Source organism: Hermetia illucens, chromosome 2 (assembly GCF_905115235.1).
Source record: "Hermetia illucens chromosome 2, iHerIll2.2.curated.20191125, whole genome shotgun sequence".
Classification (NCBI taxonomy): Eukaryota; Metazoa; Arthropoda; class Insecta; order Diptera; family Stratiomyidae; genus Hermetia; species Hermetia illucens.
Window position 1 is genome coordinate 149,807,675 of NC_051850.1, and position 25,214 is coordinate 149,832,888.

Here is a 25,214-nt window from a genome sequence, read left to right on the forward strand (position 1 = left end):
CCGCTGAGAAACTTCTAAAAATAGAAGGGAATAACTCAAAATAAAAAAAGATACTTTCAAAAGTCAAGGAACGACGCTTGAAGGAGATATGAAAAATCAAGGCACGGCACGAACCAAACTGGAACAGTGGCAACATTCTCACGCACACATCCAGTTTGTTATGATGTTATAAGAAAAGCCACCCCCTCGCATATCAATATTACACTCCGAGCAAATAATAATCGGAAGATGTCATGCAAAATGAATCGACAGGGCAGGATTAATTCCGTCTGAAAACCAATTGAAAACTGCATAAGCTCATTGTTGGCGAATGTGAACGTAAACCCACCCCAAACCTGTGCTTTGTGTCACCTTTTTAATCTACATGAGAATACGTTGTACGGAAGCGAAAGAAAAGCGATAATACACGACTTTTCTATCACATGTGCTACTAAAGATAAATTCTCTCCCGATACGTGGAGTGGTTGAAGTTGAAGCAAATGGCATAGGATCCAAGGCATTTCTAGTGAAATAGTATAGAGAGGCGACAGGCGAGTCAGCCAGGATATGTTAAGGAAGAAGAGTGAACTATTAAAATGGTAACTACGTACCACGGAGTGTCGTCTTTCGAGGAACGAAAATTCTCTTCAACTTGTCTGACTTTTGTTTTAATACATTGTCGACTTTGTCTCTGTGCCCCCGTGACCTCCTCTCTAAGCTAGAGGAACCTGCCTTTAATATTAGCCTGGCGCCAGATGCACATTCCGAAAATTAACCCTGGAAAACGGATTGAAATGGTTGGTTTGGCTTAAAACGCATAGTCTCCAATTTTGAACACCGTGGTAAGGAGTCGATTTTTTTAACTAAATTCGGCAGATAAACACGAAAAGCTGCATAAATTTTATGATTTCGAGTGGTTACCTATCCGGAAATATAATGAAATCTTCTTATTGAAAATAGGGAAGGAGTGCGTTATCCCCTGATGGTAATAAAGGCTAAATGGAAGTGAAAAATTCAAGAAGTCGACCAGATCAAAATAGAGAGAGAGGAGCTAAAATGCTACTGCGGGGACAAGTAAAATTCGGTCATGGAAAATGAACCTATCAAAAGGGCACTTCACCTAGACTCACTCCAGGGTTAACGAAAAAAAATCACATCTACTAAATGTTGCTACTCCATTTTGCCTCCTTCTTTTCTTGGAAACTTTTCACAGTCTTCAGATTTTCTTATTAGTCGTCGTCTACGACTTTTCACAAACTTCTCTCATACGATTCACATATGGATTTGCCTTGTTTCCTTTTGTTGCATACGAAAGAAAGGCTTGAATGGAGTTAGCTCGTTTCCACTTGTGAAAGCGCACAGATACTATATGTAGATCCGCAGCTGGAATTCTATCCTTAGCCCTCTAGCTAGTGCTACACTATCCTGTGCAGCGGCAAGACGGGGGTACCAAATACCGGATATATTCATTCGGCAACATACTCATATATCTGGAAATTTATATGGGCAAAAGAAATGGCAATGCAATGGTGGCGACAAGAACGACATGCATATATAGTATTGTAACACAGTGAAATCAGTTTGAGAAAGTCTTGTGATCCTTTCCGATTTTGCAACTACAATTCCACTCATTCCTGAAGAGGGCGACCAGCTGTTGCATTTCTGGTTCATGGCTTAGCCCCGGTATAGTGTCGTATACATAAATGAGCTCTAGTACGGCGGGTAGAGTTGAGATCCAGGACTCGTTCTTGTCACCACTTTCTTCAACTTTATTTCGAAAATATACGCGTGAAAATGTCACATGTCATCTGTAAATTGCTTTTTCATGTTATAAAAACCAGAAACAAATAGGTGCTTTTCATGCAATAAAATATCATATGTAAGCATTTTTCCATGCTGGTGTGGCGGGGGATGATGTAGCGCGTATGATGTGCTGTTGAGAAAAATTGCGATATGTGCATGCACAAGGACATGCTGCAAATAGGTAATCCAATACTATGGGTTTGAGGCTAATTTCGGTTGGGTAGGAGTTCATGCGATAAAGAACTTAATACGAGATATTTACTGCCAAGAAGTGAAGTTTGTTTTCCTCAGAATCCTTGCGCATATAAAATCCTTCAATACAATGTACGAGTGTGCATTACCCAATTTGGCAGGCTTTGTTGTTCCTCATAAAATATCTCGATGGAGCTTATTTTTAGTGTCACATACCAGGTGTGCACTCCCAGACCTTTTCGATGACGAAAAAGTTACCCTTCGTGGATTGAGCTCAACTACATACAATGTAACTATTTTCGGGACCCAAGTATAAGTTTCTTGTAATTGAGGTACTTATCTACCTCGATTGATACGAATGTATGTTATTGAAGCGCTATCCATTACTTCATATGTTTTGAAAGGGTTAGAGAAGATATAATCTAGCTGGGTCGATTACGGTGGAACCAGACAGAGAATATCCCTGCCGCTAATGGCACGCACATATGAATCAATCTGTGATTGATTTTCACTTTTTCTGTTCATAGCAGAGGAATTAGGGTGCAATTTTCGAGTCAATTTCAATTGCCCTTCCTCTTCGTTTATGGAGGCTCTGTAGTGAATATCGAGTTAAAAAGGCGCGTGAAAAACTTTAGGCAAAGAGAACATGTCGTAGTTATTATGAAGTACGAGCTTATAGTAGGGAATATGGGCCTTTTCGCGATTAGGGCACTGGGCTAATTAAATATGATTTAATGTCAACTACAAGGGCACAATTGAAAGTTTATCCTGAAAAATATGCATTTTACTATCAAATATTTTCTACTGTTCGTATCAGCCACATCGCAATTGTTAAATTAAGTCCAATTACCCTTAATCGTGTGTTCATTTGGAATAGAAAGAAGCTAATCATGTTCAATCCTAACTGCTAATGATTAATCGTTAATCAGTGAATTGATTACCAGATGAGCTACCTAAGAGCTTACAATGCTTTGCATTAGGATTTCTTTTTAATCTTTTAGAAAGTAAACACTAAACCGTTAAACTACAACTATTTTAAATTTTCTCTTTAGTAATCAACATGATTGAAGATTAAAAAGAATTGTCACTATTAGTGATTGCCAACTAATATAATTTCTCGTTAATTGCCAATGATAGTTAGCTGAAACTTATCATCAACAAATAAACTTAGACTGACTGTTAATCTTCAGTAGTACTTTAATCGTTAATCACGAATGGAATGGAATGGAATCTGGATTAATTGGCTGCCAACAGCGGTACTCTTAGTTTGAAGATGAGATAATAATAGTACTGAGAAGGTTCGAAAATAAAGTGGATAGTTTCGAAACGGTGAATGAACGAACAGTAATGAATCTTGACATGCGGAAAATGAACGGAAAGATAATCTTGTACCGCCAGGTAAAAATATAAATAATTTTAGCCGTTCTATGCCGATAATTTTTTCTGACGTTCGCGGTAGCGTCTAAATATTGAAGACAACTTTGTGATCTTGGATGGTGTCTCACCCTCAACTGTAATAAACTTGCTACTATCAAAGCGATGCGATTGGTGGAAAGTAGTTTCATAATAACATGACTAGCTGATGCAATGAAAATGAATAGATACATAATAAATTCCTGGAACTCCAATACTAAAACAAGTCAGGAAACCGGAAGCTGGACGCTTCAGATATGAAAGGTTTTGTGTATTTCTTTTATAAATACATTTGAGTGTGCATTTGCACCATTTATACGTCGCATATAATATATGCATATATTATGTGAGAATATCCACTTGCAGTCTTGAATTTCCTAAGAAACAACAATTTTGACCTATTATAACTTTGTTAGTAATAGTGCCATTTCCACCAAACTTGGTAGGATCATGCTCAATATTATACCCTACATTGTGGTGCTAGAATGAACTGAAGGGGCCTTTCCAGCAAAGCAAAGCAAAAAAATTATAGCAACGTACTATTATTAACTTTATTTGAACATATATCGGTATCTAGGTTATTTCGGAACCCTCAGATTTTTGGGTTGAGTAGTTTCGAAGAATGGGTTCGTTAAACAAATGATCAAATTCGACCCCCCGCACTCCCCACATTACCAACAAATGTCAAAACTAAGACCGGCTTTAGAAAGTACTAACCGAGACCTTTCATTTAATGCTACGCATGACAATATTTGATGAAAAAAATGTACACCCCCATTTTAAATTCGATGTAGAATTATGTAACTCACCATATGCGGGAGTATTCACAGTTCCCACCTTTCCGTCAAATTAGGTGTGAATCGTTACAACCGCCTACGAGAAAAATGCCTAAAACAGTAAACCGATTTTAATTAGATTTTGTTTTACACAAAACCTTAAAAAGGAATCGGTAAAACAAAAATTAAATGTTGAGATCAGGGAAAGAGATAAATAAATTAGAGTTGAAAGCTTCGCAACTGCATCCAGATCGGGCAAATAACAGACAAAGTGTCGGAACCAATCACGATGAGACGAACGAGGCAGAGAATAAAGAAAAAAAGAAAAAGAGAAAAACGAAGAAGAAGAAGTAGCAGCCGCTGAAGATGATCTGTTTTTCAGGATGAAAATTGATACAGACATTTCTGGTATCAATCTTCATCCTAACAAAAGGACTCGACAAACGGAAAGCGGATTGTCCGCGCGAACAGAGCGGACTGTCCATCGCGAACTCTGTATTATGAAATATTGCATCAACCTGGTGAAACAGCAAGCGGTTTACCGCGGCGGACTACTCTTCTCCGCGGCGGACTACAGACACTTTGTAAAAAATTATAGAGTTCGCGACGGACAGAAAAAGTGGATACCGAAAAAAGTCGAAGTTCTTTTTCATCGGACATAATCCTGGATACGAAATTCGCAGCGGTGTACAATCAATCACTTTTGCATAAAACTATGTAGTCCGCTGAGAACAGTCCGCGTGCTGTTTGACATCACCTGTCCGCTATGGACTACGACGCTGACTGTTCGTGCGGACAGCCCGATTTCTGTTTGGCGAGCTTTAAAAAATATAATTTTGTTTGAGTATAATTATGCGGTATTTTTAGCGATTAAATTATTTGAAATAATAAAAACTTGCTTTTTCTATTCGTTAGTGTTATTTGTTGGGACTTCCTTCATCAGTGCTAACAAGTCCTTGTTAGCACTGATGAAGTGGTTCCCGAAATATCGATATTTGCAAAACCAATAAATAACATTAGCGAATAGAAAAACCAAGTTTTTATTATTTCATATCATTTAGTCTGCAAGTCTCTTTAACAATCCTAATATTTTGATAAAATCTACGGTTTTTTGCTTTTCTGAAAAACTAGTACGTCTGTGGAGGGATGACAAGATCCCTGCTTAGTTCTTAAATTGGATAGTGACAGGAAGTTAGTGCTTATAGTTCACCCATTGAGTAGCTGTTGTATGCATTCCTTCACTTCAGATTTTGAGCTAACAACAGTCAAATTTGACGTATATTTTAAGAGCGGATTTATTTCAACATATTGAAATCCTCAAAACCATACTAAGGGGAAAGTAGCATACCAAGTGAGCAGGAGAAGCAATTGATTTGGAGTGGTATTCAATGCATAAAGTGAGAAGTACATTTTCGGTATATTCTGGTCAATTGTTCCTGAACAACCATTGAGGACCGTAAAAATGATCGAGATTTCATTGATCTTTGATTTCGTTTTTAGTCAGTACTGATTGTGTAGAAAGAGTCCCAAGTTTCAGGTGGTAATCGCCTTCTTATATATAATCAAAAACAAGACATGATTTTATACCTGTAGCCCCTTTCAGCTACCCTGTACCCAGGGTAAAGATGAGGCGGAGTCTGATAGGTTGCCTTAGTCCTGGACAAAACAGTCATTCTTTTGAAAATTTGTGTATTTTTTTTTTAAAAAAAGGAGTCTCTAGAGCATAAAATTGGAAGGTTCGATATTAAGTGGATTAGCTCTTAGGAGTTCCTCAATCCTCAAATGTTAAAAGTTTTGTGATTGATGAAAGAATTTGCTTGGCATGTTAAAAAAAGAGAGAAAATATGAAGGTGTAGAGTCTTCAATAACCGTATAGCCTCTCAATGATATCAAAGTAATAACCTTGTTGAGCTGTGACTTGACATATTTAAATTTATTTGGTTTAAAATTCTGTTTATCTGGAAAATTGGAAGCCTTATAAAAACGTTAGTTATTAATTTACTCAATGAAAGGCATAGCAACACTAAAGTCTGCCATACACGATCTGGCCGACCTGTAAGTATCCGGCGGCCGGAATGATTCTTGGATTCCAACTAATTTCACTCGAGAGGACTTCGTCTGATATCGGCCTTTGCAATAGATGCGTTCGGCTCCTGTTTTCCGTTTGCTGTCTCCTTGGTGTTCTAGAAGTAATATAGACGTGACGACCCCACACCCCCAAGTTCGAAGTCTGATTATATCATAGTTATTTGTCTTTTTCTCTGTGATTATTTCTTTGCTGTAGGGTTATTTGCACAGCATTAAGTATTACGATTTTGTAATTGTAGAACAATTTCTTTAAAAAATCAAATGGGACAAAAGTGACGTAAGAAGGGAAGGGAGAGACTGCTTAGATCTAAAACCATAGAAAAAGGGACTCTTGTCACAAGGTGAAAGTTTTGCTCTCATTTCGGTAGTAGAACTCAAGACGCATCTTGTTAGTAGAACTCAAGACTAAAGGACGCCTAATACGATATTGTTTTGATTTCGAGTAAGAAATTAACGACTAAAACTTGGTAAGAAACTTTTTTAAACGCCCTTCTTATTCTAAGCGACAAAATTGCTTTAACAGAAAAAGAATCAAAATCCCCTATAGCAGGATGGATAAAGGATGAAGCTCCCCTAAAAAGAAGAGGCAGAGGAAAGTTATTAATTTAAAAACAATTTAAAAAGGAAATAATTAAACGTTTGAACGAAGCATAGAGAGCCGGGCAAATTGCTGCTTCCTTAGGATTGAAGACATGTACTACCAGACAGATGAAAAGGAATGCGGAGAAAAGTCGCGAGCATATTAAGGCGGGCATTTCTTCACCAGAAAGCACCATAATAACAAAACACCGACCCTTTGTATTAGAGAAGATGGAAAAATTGCTGTGTGCCTGGATTCTCGACATGAACCAGATAAACATACCAATTTCAACTGCAGTCATCCAAGAAAAGGCGAGGAGTTTGTTCAATGCCATCAGAAGTGAAAACGACTCTTCGAATTTAATGCAAGTCAAGGAGGAAGTTCGCCAAGTTCAAATCAAGATTTGGTCTGCATAATTTAAAATTGACTGGAGAAGCGGCTAGTGCTGATTATGAAGCGACAAAATTTCCCGACATGTTTAAAGTCTTATTGATGAATGCGGTTACAGACCGGGACAAGTTTTTAAGGAGACAGGACTTTACTGGAAACGTTTACCATCACTTACGTTTATTTCCAAGGAAGAAGCTACAACACCAGGCTTCACAGTCTCCAAAGACAGGCTTACTCTGGTTTTGGGTGGAAATGCCGCTGGCGATTTCAAACTGAAGCTTCTACTGGTGTACCGTTCGGAAAATCCAAGGCTTGGGTAACTTCGGCGTTATTCACTGAATGGTTTAGAAATGAATTTTGTCCAGGATTCAAAGAATACTGTAGGAAGAACAACTTATCGCACAAGGTTTTGCTATTAGTCGATAATGCTCCTGGACATCCTGCAACTCTCAACCAAAGCGATAAAAATGTGAAAGTGGTCTTCCTACCGCCAAATACCACTTCCCTGCTGCAACCCATGGGCTAAGGTGTAATTGCTACCTTTAAAGCATACTATATGCGTCGAACTTTCAGGCAGTTGGTGGAACGTTAATAAAGATGGATAAAGATAGCCAATTATCAATTAAAAAAATATGGAAAAATTTTGATTTTCTCAAGGCTGTCGAAAATATCCAAAATTTCTAGTGGCACAATGAACAAAGCCTGGCCGAATGAGAAATCTGCAGAGAATTTCTTGAGATTGCGAAAACTATAGGCTTTGATGAAATCGATGAAGAGGATATATTTGACGTAATTAATACTCCTGAAGTGCCACTTTTCAATGCAGAATTGTTGAATACTCTAACAAATGACACAGAATTGGTACAACAAAATTTAGAGTTTCCAACCAAAAAATTTCCAAATTTTCGGAACACATTGAGAAGGCGTTGGGGTATTTGAAGGATGATCGAGACAATGAAAGAAAGCAGACGGTGTCCTTTTCAGTAAGTAAAAGTGTTGAATGTTATCAGGAATTGTACAAATCGAGAAAGCTTAAAGCAAGTCGGATAACTTTAATTAAATTTTTCAAAACGTCAGCATCTGGGACACCTTCTCAACCGCAAACCTCAGCAGGAATTCATCGTGATTTGTCATCAAATGATGAGGAGTGACTCATAAATATTCATTCTAATAACTCCTCTTTATTTTGATAGTATAAACTAAAATCGTTTACATTTTTGTATGTATTTTGAATTGATTCTTAATAGGTGATATATGCGAAATGTTAATTTTGGTTCTTCATAAACCATAAATGACAATTAAGGAGGAATTCTACTCTTCTTTACCCTATGCATACGAGCATGTATTTCTAAGGCTTCGACTTCTTACATTTTCGACTTATAACGCACTTTCATGGAACCAATTAACGTGATAAGTCGAGGTATGCCTATACCTTGTGGAGTTTTTGACAGGATCTTCAAAGACACAAAAAACACTCCGCAAGCCTCGAAATATATGAGTAAACTAAATTAAAATCGCCAGAAATAAGAAGTAACCGATGATTTGTTCCATCTAAATAGAGTTTTGAGTAAAATTCGGGTACGGAAAATTCAAAAGGAGTCTTTCGGTGCAGCCAACTTAGTACCCTTAATTCATGCTGATTAAAGAAAAGTTATTGGTGACACGGGCAGTAGGTAAAATTATCTTTCGGTGGGAGTTTTTTGAAATTTAAATAATTTATCCCCATAAAAACCATGTTTTGTTTTGTGGCTCTTGAAAATTCCCATATCGCAATTGGGAATATTTCATGAATTCATTTTTCTTTGACGAAACCTTCAATATAAAAATGTTAGGAATATTTAGAGAAATAAAACTTAGAAATCCGATAGATAAACAAATTGTTCTGAAACTAGTTTAAGAAACCAAGGAAATACTTCCTGTGATCTACATTTTGTACGACTACATAGATGTGATGTTTCTCTGACGAAAGTTTCAGTTCTAGATAAGCTGGCAATATGCCTCAAATTTTCGGTAAATAGATGTTAATAATCTGCAGAAAGGCGAAAATCGAATCCTACCACAACGACAGAATTTAATAATTCGGACTAGGAAGTCAACTCTTGTGAAGCTTTGACCCAAACAATGAATTGGAGCACTTAATGATATAAATATTTTCATCTTAGGGAATACCCCGCATTGGTATTGATGATTGCAAAATTTCGTAGATGCCAAAGTCAATGAAAACCAAGTGTTAGATCAGTCAGGAATAACCTAGTGCACCGAAGAATTTCTGTTCATTTATATGGAATGGAAAAGCTATAGAAACAAGGAAAGCGGATTCTTCATAAATAGACTTCAGAGAATAATATTGGAATATTAAAAAAATAACTTTCCGAACCCAATAAATACTGATGTAGGAACCAATCATATCTATTGTAAAGCTAAATTATGTTATTACCTACGGGTACTAGTTTCCCTCTCTTAATGAAGTTGGAAATAAATTATCTGAATTATTTATCCAATTTCTTTATACTTAATGATTTGAAATAAGATAAATTTCAAGTCAAGAACCGCAAATTGTTCATTTAAAAGGATATAAAATCCTCCGACATTGGCTACAAATTGTTTTTTTTATTATTTACAACCAGTATTTCGGGAATCAGCTATTTCTTTTTCCAGTGCGTTTTTTTAAAGAATGGAATTTATGTAGATCGGAACAAGGGAAAAAGAAAGGGTGAAGAGAAGAAGGAAGAATTGAAGAAGAATTGAAGGAAAAGAAGTATATGACCGATTTCAGAAAATTCTTCGTCAATGTTTTTTAAACTATAGTGACTAAGCAATGACATCCTATTTCAACTGTGACCACAAATTTGCAATATCCTTGGCCATTCAATGTATTTATTTATGTAGCACTGAAAGTTTACAGTCTTATCAAAGAAGTATAGTTCTAGTTAACCCATCGAGAATTAACAAGTATTGAACATATCGAAGTTCTTATTCAAAAGATAACCTGTGCCTGAGTGTGGTAATGAAATCAGAGATAGTCATAATGAACGCTATTTTCAATAAACCTAATATTTATATACAAAAGGCTAAAGTTGTTCGTCGGCTTTTTATATTGACCAGGCGGAAATGTTCTTTTGAAGAAAAATTTCCGTAGAGATACAGAAGTTGAAGGATAACAATGTAAACTTCCCGCATTTGACTTGCACAGCATAGAAGTGCACTCCTTCTGGGAAAATTAACTGTAGAGAATGAAAAGGAGAAGCTTTGCAACAATCTTTGACAATAGAGGGCGACTAAAGTAGTAGGACCCCGTCCACTTTCTTCTAGCAGATGAAATCGGGAAACTGTCGAGGACAGGAAAGAAAATATCACTCACGGATTAAACCCGGCTGAAACGAACCACTTTTACCAGGAACAAAGAACAGCGGCTTAAGTAGAATTGATCAAAGTGAATTGGCGTTTTGTGGGAAGTTGGTAACATTTTCTTTCCGATTCTCGAATACGTAATTATAAACATTACACATAAAGGTCGAATTGGAAAGTAAGACGAGGCTCACAAATCACTAACATGGGTGCTTTAAGTTTTGAACAAGCGAACTTCCTTGTCTACTAAGGAATCCACCTTTCTAATACCTTATTAGATAGATATGTACTTGATTAATCTAATGCAACGTTAAGTTGTAGGAGGAGTTTGAGGATCAAACAGGATAAAATTAGATCAAACTATGAAAATTTTAATGGGCGCACGGTCTAGCAACGAATGCCAGAAGCAAGAATATACAAGATTAATAATCGGCCAGCGAGCGTGGAATAATCACAACCGCGAACGCGATGGCAAAGCAAGAAGAAGCAAGGACAGTAAAAAGTTTTTATATAACGAACTGGAGAACGAGGCCAGAAGAACGGAAATATAGGAAACGATACTTCCTAAGTCCAAAGGTCAAGTTGTCTGTGTTTTTTAGCGCCTTCAGGGAAGGAGAAGCAGGAAAAGATTTGCTGTATTTCGGGAACCAACTATTTACTGTTCTTACTTGCTTCGATGTAAAGTCAGAAGGAAGCTAATTTATTTTTTTCTATTGAGGCTTGAAAAATAATATTGAAGTCCATAAAATGGAGAGCAATGCGGGGATCTTACTAATTTTCAGTACTTTACACCGAGAAAAATCATTTTTTAAGAATTTTGAAAAGATTTTCTATGATTTTTGAAGTATTTTAACTCTGCCTTCTTATAAGTCGGTAGGTGTTGTCTCCAGGAATATAAGACGCATGGTCAAAAATGGCCATTTCCTCAATAAAATCTTGTTAGTTAGAGAGAATAAAGCAAATTCACTTAACAATCTCGGTTTTTGTTTACTAAAAGTAATCTCAAATAAGATAAAGTGTAGAAAGAATTGAAAATTGGTAAAAACAGGGGGCACTAATTATATAAATTCAAGTGTAAAGAAATTCAGGCAGGCAGGCGTCGATGAAGCAACAGTATCAGCAAAGTGCCTCAGTCATTGGGCGTCTATAAGAGAAAAGCTAGCGTAAGTGACAAGGAAGAAAGGAAGCATAGCGATAAGTGAAAAAGTTGCTATACTTGTACCTTGTCCAGGTATAAGAAGGAAGATCCAAATATTGGTAACAAATAAATTAAGATAAGCAAGGTAAAAAGTGATAAAATAGTTCTATAATTCCCAGGAAAATGCTAAAAAAATTAGAGATGATTTTGCGTTAAAGCAGAGACAAACGGTTACTGAAATACTGTACTGTATAAGCGGAATTCCTAGACAAATATCTACGACTAGCTGAATTTCTGTCAAAAGCCAGAAAATATTGACTTTGGTGATAACATTGTTGGTAGTTGAGCGGGGATGATGCTATTTTTCGTACCCAATCGACAGAATACAACAGTAAGAATCAGCAATCCCGTAAGTATTCCGACGGTATAATACCAGAAATTCGATTTGGAAGTGGTACTAATTTGCAGAATAAGGATATAATCGTGAAAAAAACCAGCTTCACTTTGCCAAGCCGGGAACATCTGCTAATGGAGACTACTGTAGGGGAAGCATCTTCTTACTTTTCAATGCCTGAATAATCATCATGAATTCAAAGATTGAGGAGGAAGGATTTTGAGTACATTTAAAGCCGAAGTGCATACAGTTGGTGGTTATTTTTCATTATAACTCAGAAGTAGTTATTTTAAGGATATCGTACGTCTCACTTCCGCCATATTAGAACCATGGGGAGTAAGTGATATCAGAGAAAAATTTTCAGTCTTTTTGTCGCTTTTTGTATCAACAGGAGTGAATAGAAGGGGTGATATATGCGATCGAATAATAGATTATACCCACAAATAAAATTCGAGGGTGAAAATAATAACATCTCTAATTTGGCTTGTAAAGTAAAAAATTGAACTATGTCTGCCGATAATAACAGCGGATCATGATGGATGACTCTTTGCAATAATCCTTAGCAGCAGAGAACTGCCGCTCAAATTTGAAAAACCTGTAGTTCACCTATCCAAATTTTTCCCTTCAGAATTCATTTCATTTCTGCAAGTGTTGCATTTCGGGAACCAGTTTTTCTCTCTTCTAATGTGGATCTTCCCTTAAAAAATTAAATAAAGTGACTGAAGAAAATATGCTTTTGGTTCACTACAAACTTTGGTGAGCCTCTTTCTTCAGTTTTTTTTTGGCTGCGAGAAGATTTGGTTTGTTTTGACTAATTTAATCTGCTTCAACCAGGAAAATTTATCTTTTTTTTGTTAAGACTACAACCAAATATTATGTACATAAAGAGATGAAAATATAATATACATATATATATATTTCTGATTTTTCTTTGGGATTGAGGAAGCTCGGAGTCCGTACTCCCTCGATAATGGATTAGACCAAATGAAGAGAAATGGTCATTCACATTTTTTTGACCATGGGCTTCTCATTCCTTTTTCTGAATTCGATTAATATTTTTTTTTAGGTTTTTCTGTGATGTGAGTGGTCATGAGCCTCCTATCCACCTGATCCGGGACTGGACTAATTTTAAGGAGTAACAAAGTTCCTCCTCTTATTACACAGACAACTAGTTTTGGGTAAATAACAACCCTGGGCAGAGGGCGAAGACAATCCGTCCTCAAATAAAAGGAAAACGTTTTCTGAGCTCAGGCCTACCAGAGTCTAAACAGGCGGTGTTTCGTTCGATATCATTTATATCCACGTTAGGCTTTTGAATTAGCATATTCGCAGCTAACTACATCTGGAAGCCATTTCCGTCATGCTTCCCCACAGGACCGAGGTGATGCATTTTCTTATGAGATTCCTCTATCGGAACAACAGGATCGTTAGGAACTTTTTCGCTCTAGCATTTACCAGAAAATATAAAGACTGTTGAAACCACCTCGCCCTGAAAATGGAAAATAAGTGGTCCCTGAAAACCTATATATGCCATGATTCGTTGAAAAATATTAAGCTAAAAGTATATTCCCAATATTAAATAAGATACTAAGTCCAATCATCCAGCAATAGAAGCGATCCTTTAATGTAGACAACTGGCCAGTAGTTTATTCCTGCTGGGAAATTTTGAATTAGCTAATTAAATTGTCTGTGGCCGGATGCAGTATTTAAACATATTTTTAAAGTGAATTCGTACATTTCATACTACTAGTAAACACCGATCCTGGAAACATTGGGATAAAAAGGACTTATAGTAACTTGCTGAATATGGAGTCGCTGAAAAGGCCAACTTCATTGAATTGAAAATACCAAAGGCAAACATCTTTCTGTTTTTTACGAAAGCTTGAATAGTTGTAAGAACTTTTGAAACGATTAGCACTTGACTAATGTCTGGAAAGACCTGATTATCCTCCAGATACAGATTCCATTGACAGGGCATGGTTTAGATTAAAACGGAGTATTCCTATCGGCCTCAGACCCAAAACTAGGCAAGGGCTAATTCAATTTGTCAAAAATGAAAAAGAATGTAGTTCAGTGGAAGATTTGGAAGTTTCAAGAAACGAATTTTGGAACGCATAGGTTGCAAAATGTGCTCTCTATTACCTATGAGTCCTTAAAAATAAAATTATAATAATGACCTTCTGTCTGCTAATTTAAATTTTATAAGAAATGATTAAAGACACTGACGTTTGTGCAGTACAATAGAAAAGGAGACCCAGACATAAATAATGGGAGAAGAATTTCCTTTAACCATGATATCGTGAAGCTTAACACTACTTTGCATACCATTTTTGGACATTTGCTTAGAAATCAACTACTTTTTGAAAATTGACCTCAACAACTTTTTTATGCTGGAAAATTTCAATAAAATAAAAGTGAAACTTCTACCACGCAGACAAATCTAGCTAAAACAGGATATGGAATTGCATCCAGGACTGAATATATACTATAAAAATGTATCTTGCTATTCTTTGAAAATAGATGGACCTTATAAGCACATTCAATCTCCTTTCGTTCATCTAATTACGGTTCGGAATGATTACCTTTGAACTTCAGGAAAATCTGAAGAAGATTATTTTAATTATTTCCTGTTCCAGGTCCCAAGCTAGTATTTATTTATTCAAAGAGTTAATTTTGGCTCAAACTTCTAGTTTACTAATAAGATCAATTCTCCCAAGAGTCGACTCCTTTTAGTGAGTTTCAACCTATCACTCTGTCTTCTAATAGTTGATTCCCAGAACATTTGCTTCTCCAACGAGAATAAAAGACTTCCGAGCCCCAAGGAAATTGCAAACTAACAAAAAGTGACTGGCTCATGAGCAAAAAACTGAGCACACTTTCCAGTTCCATATAATCATTCTATTAAAGTTTGTGTTCTCTTTGTACTCATTAATTACAACTTTTCGTCCTTTTGACGTTCATTCGCCATTCTAGAGCGAAAATTGGAATGAATACTTTACACCCTTTAGAAAAACACCCCAGACTGATTCCTTCTAGGTAGCCCCCAATCAACCATGACACTGCAACTTCCAATTTTCTCAGAAAAGAATTACACAAAATCGAAGATTAGCCGCTTCACCAAGCACTTCTTCTATCCTTTACTTTGCCAACTTCGTCACAGAGAAAAAACCTCAATTTGTCCAAACAATCAACACCTAATCACTTAATCCGCCTACACTGCCACAATCAACAGATCGGTCCAATTCAATTAATGAATTAGCTAATTTCTAAGCAATCACCTGTGCAAAAGGTACCTGAAGAAACCTCCCCGGGCCCATGCACGTGTGCCCTCTTGCTGTACACACAACATTTATGCACACACCTCATACGACCAGGACCAGGACGGGCAAGATGTCATTCCGGTCCCTGCCAAGCATCTCGTCGCAAATCATTTTGCTAATTGATGACGGTCGTCTTTATCGTCGTCAGTCGTCAACATAAAGGTAAGCAGCCAAACAGCAACACAGGGAGGGTATCCTGAGCCCGAAATGGTCAGGTGGCCCCAACTGACAATAATCTCTCCTACATGACCGGTGAACGTAATTCGTTGTCGATTTCGTCCACAAAGCACCACAAAACAAAACACACGAAAGATACACTCCGGCCGTACACATCTGTAAGGGAAAAAGATGCAAAAACAACAGATACTGCTGGAAATCTTTCTTAAAATAGGCGAAGAAAGGAAGCACGTACTCAGAAAAGGAAATTTCGGAGAAGTTCCACGAACTTTGGGTTTATCGCCATCATCCGGATAATGTTCAGAAACAAAACCGATCCCGATACGGAAGTGAATGTAGGGAGCTGACTGTGTCTCCTAATCCGGTCAATTTTCTCTGAGGGAGATGAAACGGACTCGAGTCGGACTCGCCTCGCAACAGGCATAATAGAAAAATTAATAATGCATCGAGTATTTGGCTAATGGGCCTGACGGAGCGGGGGCGGTATCCCGGCAGACCAGCTTACATCTTTAATGGACTAAAAGGTCACCTGAACTACGAGAGCCAAACTACCACATCCAATGGCGCACCAGCTCCCCAACTGGGATAAAGCCAGTTGCACTTAAAAATTCTAGGATCAAAGTAAAACTTACCGTTATAGAGAATAGTTGAGCCACGAGTTGCTTCTGGCGAATGTGGTGGCGGACTGGGTGCAGTGGCTCCAGCAGTTGGTGACGATGGACCCCAACAAGTCGACGAGGCTGCACTAACAGGTTGCTGCTGTTGCTGGGCTTGTTGATGCTGCTGGGATTGTGAAGACTGCGATTGTTGCTGTTCCTGCTTGATGCCAATAACACTTCCTGCCGCGCTACTCACAACAGCCACCGAGGAATCACCCACAACGTCAATTTCTTCATCGTCATCAATATCGGCGGTAGCGCCACTTCCGTTTCCATTAGCGCTTGAATTCGACGCCGGTGGATTTGTCGAGCCTTGATTAGAGGAGCTGTCCTCAGTTCGATCGGGCCAAGGATACGCCTTCCATTTCTTAGCCATTAAACAGCGTGGCATCTTTTCGTAACTAGAATCTTATTTATGTTTGCTTTTCAGTTTTACGCTTTTCCCTTCAGAGAAAGTTCGTTACAAGTCTTAGGCACAGAATACACCGGAAGAGAGCGATGGAGCGTAAGTCCTTATGGGGCTGTCGCGTTGTGGGAGTTTTGGCGAAGCGATGTCGTGCTGCGGAATGATGTGTCTGCTGCGGGGCGCCGTTAATCCTGCAGCCAGCGACTGGGGCTGTCATGAATTTGATTTCTTCAGATTTACGTCTTCTCAGATACCTCGGCTTGTCGGCAGTCTTTGCGGCGTCCAAGCCAATGTCCAATGCATTGTGGGCGCCCAACACTCCGCTGTGAACAGAACGGGGTGCAATCGAGTCCGTACTTAGTTGCACTGAGCCCAGTCCCTCCAAGGAAACGTGATACACTTTATCTCAGGCACGAAATCGATCCCGGCACATCAGAGTCACTGCACTTGAACCGACTACCCGCACACCGGAAGTGGATGCCTCGAAAAAAAATCCTTCAGTACACCCCGAACGTGACAAATTTCCTCGAAACTTTCTCCCTTTAACTTTTCGTTCCCGACGAGTTCAATCAAAGTCCCTTTTGCTTAGAATGCGTACACTGAACTGCACCTTGAGTTGGGCGGAAGCAAACTGGCGTCCACTGGAAACTGTGGGGCCCTTGCACCGACAACACGATCACGGGGTCAGGACGAGGCTCGGCTCCAAGTCGAACTCGCAACCCGTAAACAAACTCTCGCACCTGTGGAGGCGAACGCGGATGTGAGATGTGATCACGGGAACTGAAAACTGCAAGAACTGAGGAAAACCGAGGAAAACGACGGTGAAAATCAGATCACACACAATAATAATAGTAGGACACAGTGAGGCGGAGCGAGCGGAACGACGAGCAGGGCGGAGACGGTACGGGGACGAGACGTAGACGGACGAGAAGGAAATAAATAACTGAAAAACTCAAGTCCGTGTAATAGACAGTGTTTTAAGGAGAGAAGAGAAGTGCGAACCGAACGTAAGCGACCCTTAAAGGCTTTTGAGTGTGCAACCCCCGAGCGCACTGCCTTTTATAAACACGACGGAACCTTCGCGGGTCGTGTGCCGTTCCCCCTCGGGCTGGTGGGGATGTTTACGTTCCATCGAATGCACGAATGATGAACTTGCTCGTGCCAGAGTAGATCCTGTTCCGTGTGCATGCGAGTCTCCGTTTCGATTCCTTGTGAGGCGGAGAATGCGCCCTTCGCCCTAGGAAGCCTCGCATTGCATTCGATTCGATTCGTGCACACAACAGGCAGCTCGTTTGTGGCTTCGGGTTCGTGGCCGCCACCCCGCGCACAAGTAGGAGAAATGTTTCGCATTCGGTATCCTTTCGTGATCGTTCGGTTATCCTGTTCCAATTTCGCCTGTTCGCATTGTTGCTCTCAATGAGTCGAAGGCGCGCACATGGCTCACCCACCGGAACAACAACGAACCCGTTTCATTTCGGAGGGTTCGAATTCCTGTTGCTCTCGTCCAATCCCATCGTCTTCCATGTCCGCTTCTCCTTTGCATGTGTTCCGTTTCCGGGATAGTCGGAAACACTTCCTGTTGCTGGCTGCTCTCCTCCTTGTTGCTTGACTTCTTGTTGCTCGGCCCCTTCCTCGGTGGCAGTTGTTGCTGTTGCACAATTTCGGGGGTGCGATGTTGCGCAACATATTTTGTTTTCATGTCTACAGGCTCGTGGTGCGGACTCAAGTGTGTTGCTGATAGCCACCTGTGACTTTGCAACAGTTGAATGTGTCATCGGGTCGTCTCTTTTCGTCCTGTTGGGTTGCGGGTGAGTGATTGGTGGTGGCTAGGGGGTGTGCATAGAGTGGGCTGGTGACTGGTGTGCTATGGAGTTGGGACGATAAACAGATTCCCGCTTGTTTCGGTGCTGAAATTCAGGAAGATTTGTGTGAAAGGAAAACACAAGTATTGATGAAATCTTCAAGGAATTTTGTTGGTTGTGATAATCACTGCATGAGAGGAAAGCGTCGTAGAAACAATGATCTTAGAAATTATCTTCGCGATGTTAGCATATATTCAAAATCCCATTGCAATGTCCGTAAGAGAGCTACAATATCTTATGTGCAGATATATATGATAACTGGAGCCTAAGGGTATACAAGGTATACTACATATCTAGAAGCACCAAGAAAAAATATACATAAATGAAACAGTGAAAAGAAATTCAGAAATTTTTTGGCAAGGAAGCTCAAGGCAGTTGGATTTTAACAGGACCTCCGACATTCAAGGTAATTTGTGAAAGAAATTTTGGAAAAGAATGCAAATTATTGAATTCTTTTTGTAATTTTTTCAAGATTTTTGTAGTTTTTTCAAGATTAAGAAAATTTAAAGAAATTATTGGATATCTATTAGCTTTTCCACCTATGTAGCTTGACTAGGCTAATTCAGTCGATTAGAGTTAATGAAGCAAAGCTTTTCGATGATCATCATCATCAACGGCGCAACAACCTGTATCCGGTCTAGGCCTGCCTTAATAAGGAACTCCAGGCATCCCGGTTTTGCGCCGAGGTCCACCAATTCGATGTCGCTAAAAGCTCTCTGGCGTCCTGACCTACGCCATCGTTCCATTTTAGGCAGGGTCTGCCTCGTCTTCTTTTTCTACCATAGATATTGTCCTTATAGACTTTTCCACCTGGATCATCCTCATCCATACGAATTAAGTGACCCGCCCACCGTAACCTATTGAGCCGGATTTTATCCACAACCTGACGGTATCGCTCATAGATTTCGTCGTTATGTAGGCTATGGAATCGTCCATCCTCATGTAGGGGGCCAAAACTTCTTCGGAGGATTCTTCTCTCGAACGCGGCCAAGAGTTCGCAATTCTTCTTGCTAAGAACCCAAGTCTCCGAGGAATACATGAGGACTGGTAAGATAATTGTCTTGTACAGTAAGAGCTTTGACCCTATGGTGAGACGTTTTGAGCGGAACAGTTTTTGCAAGCTGAAATAGGCTCTGTTGGCTGACAACAACCGTGCTCAGATTCCATCATCGTAGCTGTTATCGGTTGGGATTTCGACCCTAGATTTTCGACGATAAGCCGGAAGAATTAGCCTAACTAGACAACTTTGATCAACTAAGTTGAACCACGTTTTCGCGGAGCAGTAGAGAGAGGCTAGAAGAAGAAGAAGTTTCTCACGATTAACAAGCTATCCCATCCTCAAATAGGACTGTATAAGAACTATTTGTATATTTACCAAGAACTAGTAATACCGTATTGGAACGGCAATAATCTGGTTGAAGGTCGGGGCGACTACTTACATCTGTAAATATCTAAATAAAAACATCTCGATCCTTCGATCGCGTCCCCCAGTTGGAAAATTTCAGTAGCTTTTTACTGCCCTCGTCCACTGAGTTCTCCCACCGTTTGCATGCATTTCCCACTGGGTGGAGTCCTTCGGATGTGTTTTTGAATACCCTGTTAGGTATTCGCTTGTTATCTATTCTTCTACGTGACCAGCCCACTGGAACTTTCGTATTTTACTACCGATTCTGCTGGGTCGACATAGACCTGATACAACTTATCAACGTATCTAATTCGTCAATCAGATTCATCTAGTGGAACTTTATGTTCGAATGTGTCGAAGGATTCGGAGCTTATTTTTCCTCTGAACCCTTTACCTTTTCATTATCCGTAGAACTAAGTAGTATGATTTGTTGGCCATCATTGTTTGTCGCTGAACTTCGTCCTTTTCGTTATGATCTTTCGCTATGTTTACTCTTAGGTACACAAAGTTGTTCACGCTTTCAAAATTAAAGTTCCCGTTGTCAGGTTTTTTCGCATTGGCGCCTGTCTTCTTAATTGGGTCATCAATTTCGTTTTCTCTTCATAAATTCTTAGGGCGACTTATTGCGCTGCTTTATTTAGTTGTAGGAATACTTCCTTGACGTCTGGAATTGAACATGCCATTATGTTTATGTCGTCAGCGAATCGCACTATTTGCAAAGATTTGTAGAGCAATATTTCCGTGGTACTTAACTCCATTTTACGAATAACAAATGCAGTGCGTTTCGAAGCATTGCGTTAGTTCGCCAAGCACCTTTACATGGAATTCAGTCTTCCCCATGGTTACTTTGGTCATACGTACCAGTTTTTCTCATAGACGAAACCTAAGCATCATATGATATTGAACTTCTCATTTGATGCTATCATACGCTGAAAGAAAGTCGACGAAGAACATTGATGTTGAGCTCATAACACTTTTCCAGTAGTTGTTTGACCGTGAAAATCTGGTTCATCGTGGACGGTCCTTTTCGAAAGCCGCATTGGTATTCACCACTTAATTGTCCGTGAATGGCTCCAACCTAGCTTGGATGATTTTCGTCAGGATCTTGTAGAACTGGAAATGTCTCCATAATTGCCACAGGTAAGTTTTTCCTTTTTTTTGAGTATAGGCCAAATTAAGCTCTCGCCCTAGTCATCAGGTAATTTCTCATTAGTCCATATTTTTAAAATAAGTTTATGGGAGAGATTATCGAGCAACTTCCTTCCCTCTGTAATAGTTTAGGTGGAATACCATCGAATCCCGGGACTTTGTTCGGTTTTTGGTCCCCTTTCAAATAGAAGGAGCTTCAGGTTCTGGATTCGTACAAGCTGAACTTCTTGCAGCACTTCCATTCGCTTGAACAGCTTCTTAAAGTACTCCATACATATTTTCTTGATATCGTTTGGGTTACCTTGGATGTTTCCTTGGTCATCCTTACAAAAACTTGTCTGCGGCCTATAGCCTTGTTCGAAATCTTTCAACGTGCCGTATGCGGCTCATACATTTTTGATAGACCAGCTTCCGTCAAACTACAATTTTTATTTATCAGTGTAGATAGAGCTTGTTTCATCTTTACCTCTACATGTTTGTTCAAAAGAAGTTTTTTATCTAGAGTGACTCCCAGATATTTCACTTCTTCGGAGAGTTGAAGGGAAGTACCTATCATCTCAGGGAGGCAAAGTCCTTCCAGTTTTCTCCTTTTTGTGAATAATACCATTGTTTACATAAGTATACAATCTATAGTTTTGAGCCAAAATCAAACTAATATTCTAGAACTCCGAGCTGATAAGCTCAAGAGGTTCATCGGACGAAAGCGTAGCAACTACCCTCGGCAAACACCAACTAGATTTAGTACACCTTTCCAAACTTAAAGCCTTAGGAATAAAGCCAACAGATCTTAATTCCTAGAAATCGGCTTGAAACCAACTTATAACTAACCTGCTCAATGTAGAAACTAAGACATGCACTTTCCCAATCCTCAGCTCCACTTTAATCTAATTTTATAATTGAAATTGGGTACGAAAAGCTCGGACATCAATCTTCCGTGGCAATGAAAAATGTACAGTTGGTGCCAGCTATAGCGTCACTATGCTGAAACCAATAAGAAGGCACCTCCGCGGTTGAGGTGGCCGACGGTACCTGGGAGAGTCCAAGTCGGGGGCCCGCAAGCAACAAGGTCGGATAAGAATATCGGCCATTGGAAGCTATCGAAGAAGCGGAGGGCGACTGGGGTTCTGTCAGTATTGCAAAGTTGAACTTAGTGCAATCGATCTCAAGGTGAGATCCAACAACAAAACAAAAATGGCAGATTGTGCTCGGCCGACAAGCAACCTCTGCAAGCAGGGAAACAATAACAACCGGCCGACGAAATATGAACTGCGAAACCCTTCAACAACGCTCTATGGCGCTAACGGAGGGTCATTTTGTTAATGAACATATCCTAGACCACAAGACGGAACAGGAGAAATGGATCACCTAACTTGATCACTCCCAATTAGTCCGTGGGCTCCAGGTCATATGTGCGAGATCAATTCAGCAGGACCTTCTCAGTTCGTTCATCACTCAAATCACCGGCAACATAGCGTCAATCATAGCGTCTTCAAAACCCACATAGACAACTAGGTGGTGATAAAAGATAAAGAAAGTCAAGGGAACAACCACCATTTTCTACCCTGGAGCGTACCTAGAGGCACTGAAAAGGCGAACTATAATGTGCACTTCAAAATTAGGAACGCAACGGTAAAAATGTTCCCCTTTTCGAAACCGCACGACTTGGATCCAGTTGACGCCGAGGACAAACAGAAGCAGACATCACGCTTCTCTATGTCTGGACCTGAGTTCCAATGACATTATCGTGAAACAACTGAAACAGACTCGAGCGGAGAACGTATATATCTCCTCGGAGTATATAACTCAAGAACAGACTGAATCTCCTAGACAAGACACCTAAGTGACGCAATGGCTAATCTAATCGGTGACATCTGGCACAAAATAAAGCTGGCAATAATAGTGGAGGGTCACAACGGAGTCGCGATTGACGCAAATGAGGTCAGCTGTACGACTAAAACAGTTAAGTAACCAAGGCACGTACCCCGCGGGTACAGGAAGCAACCCAGAATGAGAAAGAAGAGCCGAAACCTCATCAACCGGGCGAAACAAACTGGGGACTGGCAGAAGTACAAAAAAGCAAAAACAACGTATAGTAACGCGATTAGGGAAGCAAAATCGAACAGCTTCAGGGAATTCTTTGCGCGAATAGAACAAACCACAGAAGAAACCAAACTATAAAAAGTTATAGCCAAAGACGGGGAAATATCTTATGCCTGTCTGAAGAAGGAGGATCAAATGTTTACCGAGAATGAAGAGGACAGAGTACACCTACTTGTCAGAACTCATTTCTTCAGGTTCTACCCCATCGCGCAAAGCAACAACATCCTGCCTTACACCTCACCAATGGGCAGGAGAAGGAAAAATTGAAAACTAGCGAAAGAAGTTTACAGTGGAAACTCTTAAACCATTGAAATTGATGGCAGCTTCCCAGCACTACGCCAGGGATGAACAGAAATCATCTCAGAGTCCTTTCTGAGGGTGGTAAGGTGCAGCATAGCTATTGGGATATATGCCAAAGGCATGGAAGTGCGTAATCTTTGCCTAACATCGTTTGTAATGAAATCGGTTGAGAAGGTCATAGACAATTATATTAGAACTAACGTTCTAACGAAATCCCCTACATCAATGTTAAGACTCTTACCGGGCAGGACAGTCAATCGAAACTGCCCTGGATCAGTTGAGGGATGTATTACGGGATGGCATATGACGATGACCTACCCGAGACATAGAAACTGGTTTCATCCAGATCGAGCAGGCCGTGATTAGCGCGAGATTTTGGGCTGCACATCAGTGAAGGCAAGGTAAAATATATGGTGGCAACGTCAGCACCGAAGACCAACAACATCAAACGGTACTGATCACACAGGAAGAATAAAGATAGGAGAATACAACTTTGAGACCGTTGACAATTTCTCCTATGAAATCCGCGCACGGTTGCTGTCAGCCAACAGAGCCTATTTCAGCTTACAAAAACTGTTCCGCTCGAAACGTCTCACCATAGGGTCAAAGCTCTTACTGTACAAGACTATGATGTTACCAGTCCTCATGTGTTCCTCGGAAACTTGGGTTCTTAGCAAGAAAAATTGCGAACTCTTGGCCGCGTTCGAGAGAAGAATCTTCCGAAGAATTTTTGGCCCCCTACATGAGGATGGACGATTCCGTAGCCGACACAATGACGAAATCTATGAGCGATACCATGACCGTCCGGTTGTGGATAAAATAAGGCTCAATAGGTTACGGTGGACGGGTCACTTAATCCATATGTAGGCCAGGACGCCAGACAGTTTTTAGGGATATCGAATGGGTGGACCTCGGCGTAAAACCGGGATGTCTGGAGTTCCTTATTAAGGCAGGCCTAGACCGGACACTGGTTGTTGCACCGTTAATGATGATGATAGGAACAAAATAAATAATATAACCCATAACAAATACTGGAATACAAATCCAAGGTTACGCTGATAATATTGTTTTAATCTGTAGTGGCAAATATGAATGTACTTTCATATTTGCCTGGGGGGTTACTAGTGCCTGGTTCAGTAAGGTGGAGCTGCACATCAATCCAGTCCAAGTCATCGTAGAACCATTCATTAGAAAGCGTCATCTTGATCACGTGAGAATTATTAGGTTACGCGACATGGAGATGAAACGAGAAACTGAGGTCAAATATTTGAGAAGCACACTAGGCCAGAAATTACTCGGGAAGAAACATATTGGAAACACGCGTCGGAAAGCTACACTAATGACTTGTAGTACCATACCAGGGAAAAGATAGAGTTGCACTCCGAATATACTACTTTGAATGTGCACTGCAATAGAAAAGCCTATGGTTGCCTATGGGGCGTTAATCTAGGCAGGAAAAACTGAACTCAGCACAATAGCCAAGAAATTACACAAATTCCAAAAACCGTGTACCAGTGGGGCAGGATATGTCCAACGGCATCGCTGGAAGTCCTTCAGAGATTAAAACTACTCCATCTGTACATACAGAAACAGACAAGGAGGGCGATTCTCAGAATATCCTGGAGTATCTGTGAGGCTGCCTAAATCGAAAGGAGATTTATTTATATTTATATTTTTATTTTTTTTTATTTTATTTTTATTATTTAAATTACTAACACCAAAGGATAACACGCCG

General features: G+C 39.7%; 1 protein-coding gene across 1 annotated transcript in view; it reads right to left on the reverse strand.

The window, feature by feature from the left end:
- Positions 1-17,673, reverse strand: part of LOC119649606 (protein escargot-like) — a 46,246-nt gene extending 28,573 nt beyond the window's left edge. Inside the window, exon 1 of the mRNA XM_038051824.1 lies at positions 16,231-17,673. Within this exon, the coding sequence (XP_037907752.1) occupies positions 16,231-16,648 (418 nt within the window). The 5' untranslated portion in view covers positions 16,649-17,673. The remainder of the gene's footprint in view (positions 1-16,230) is intronic.
- Between the last annotated feature and the right edge of the window lie 7,541 nt (positions 17,674-25,214).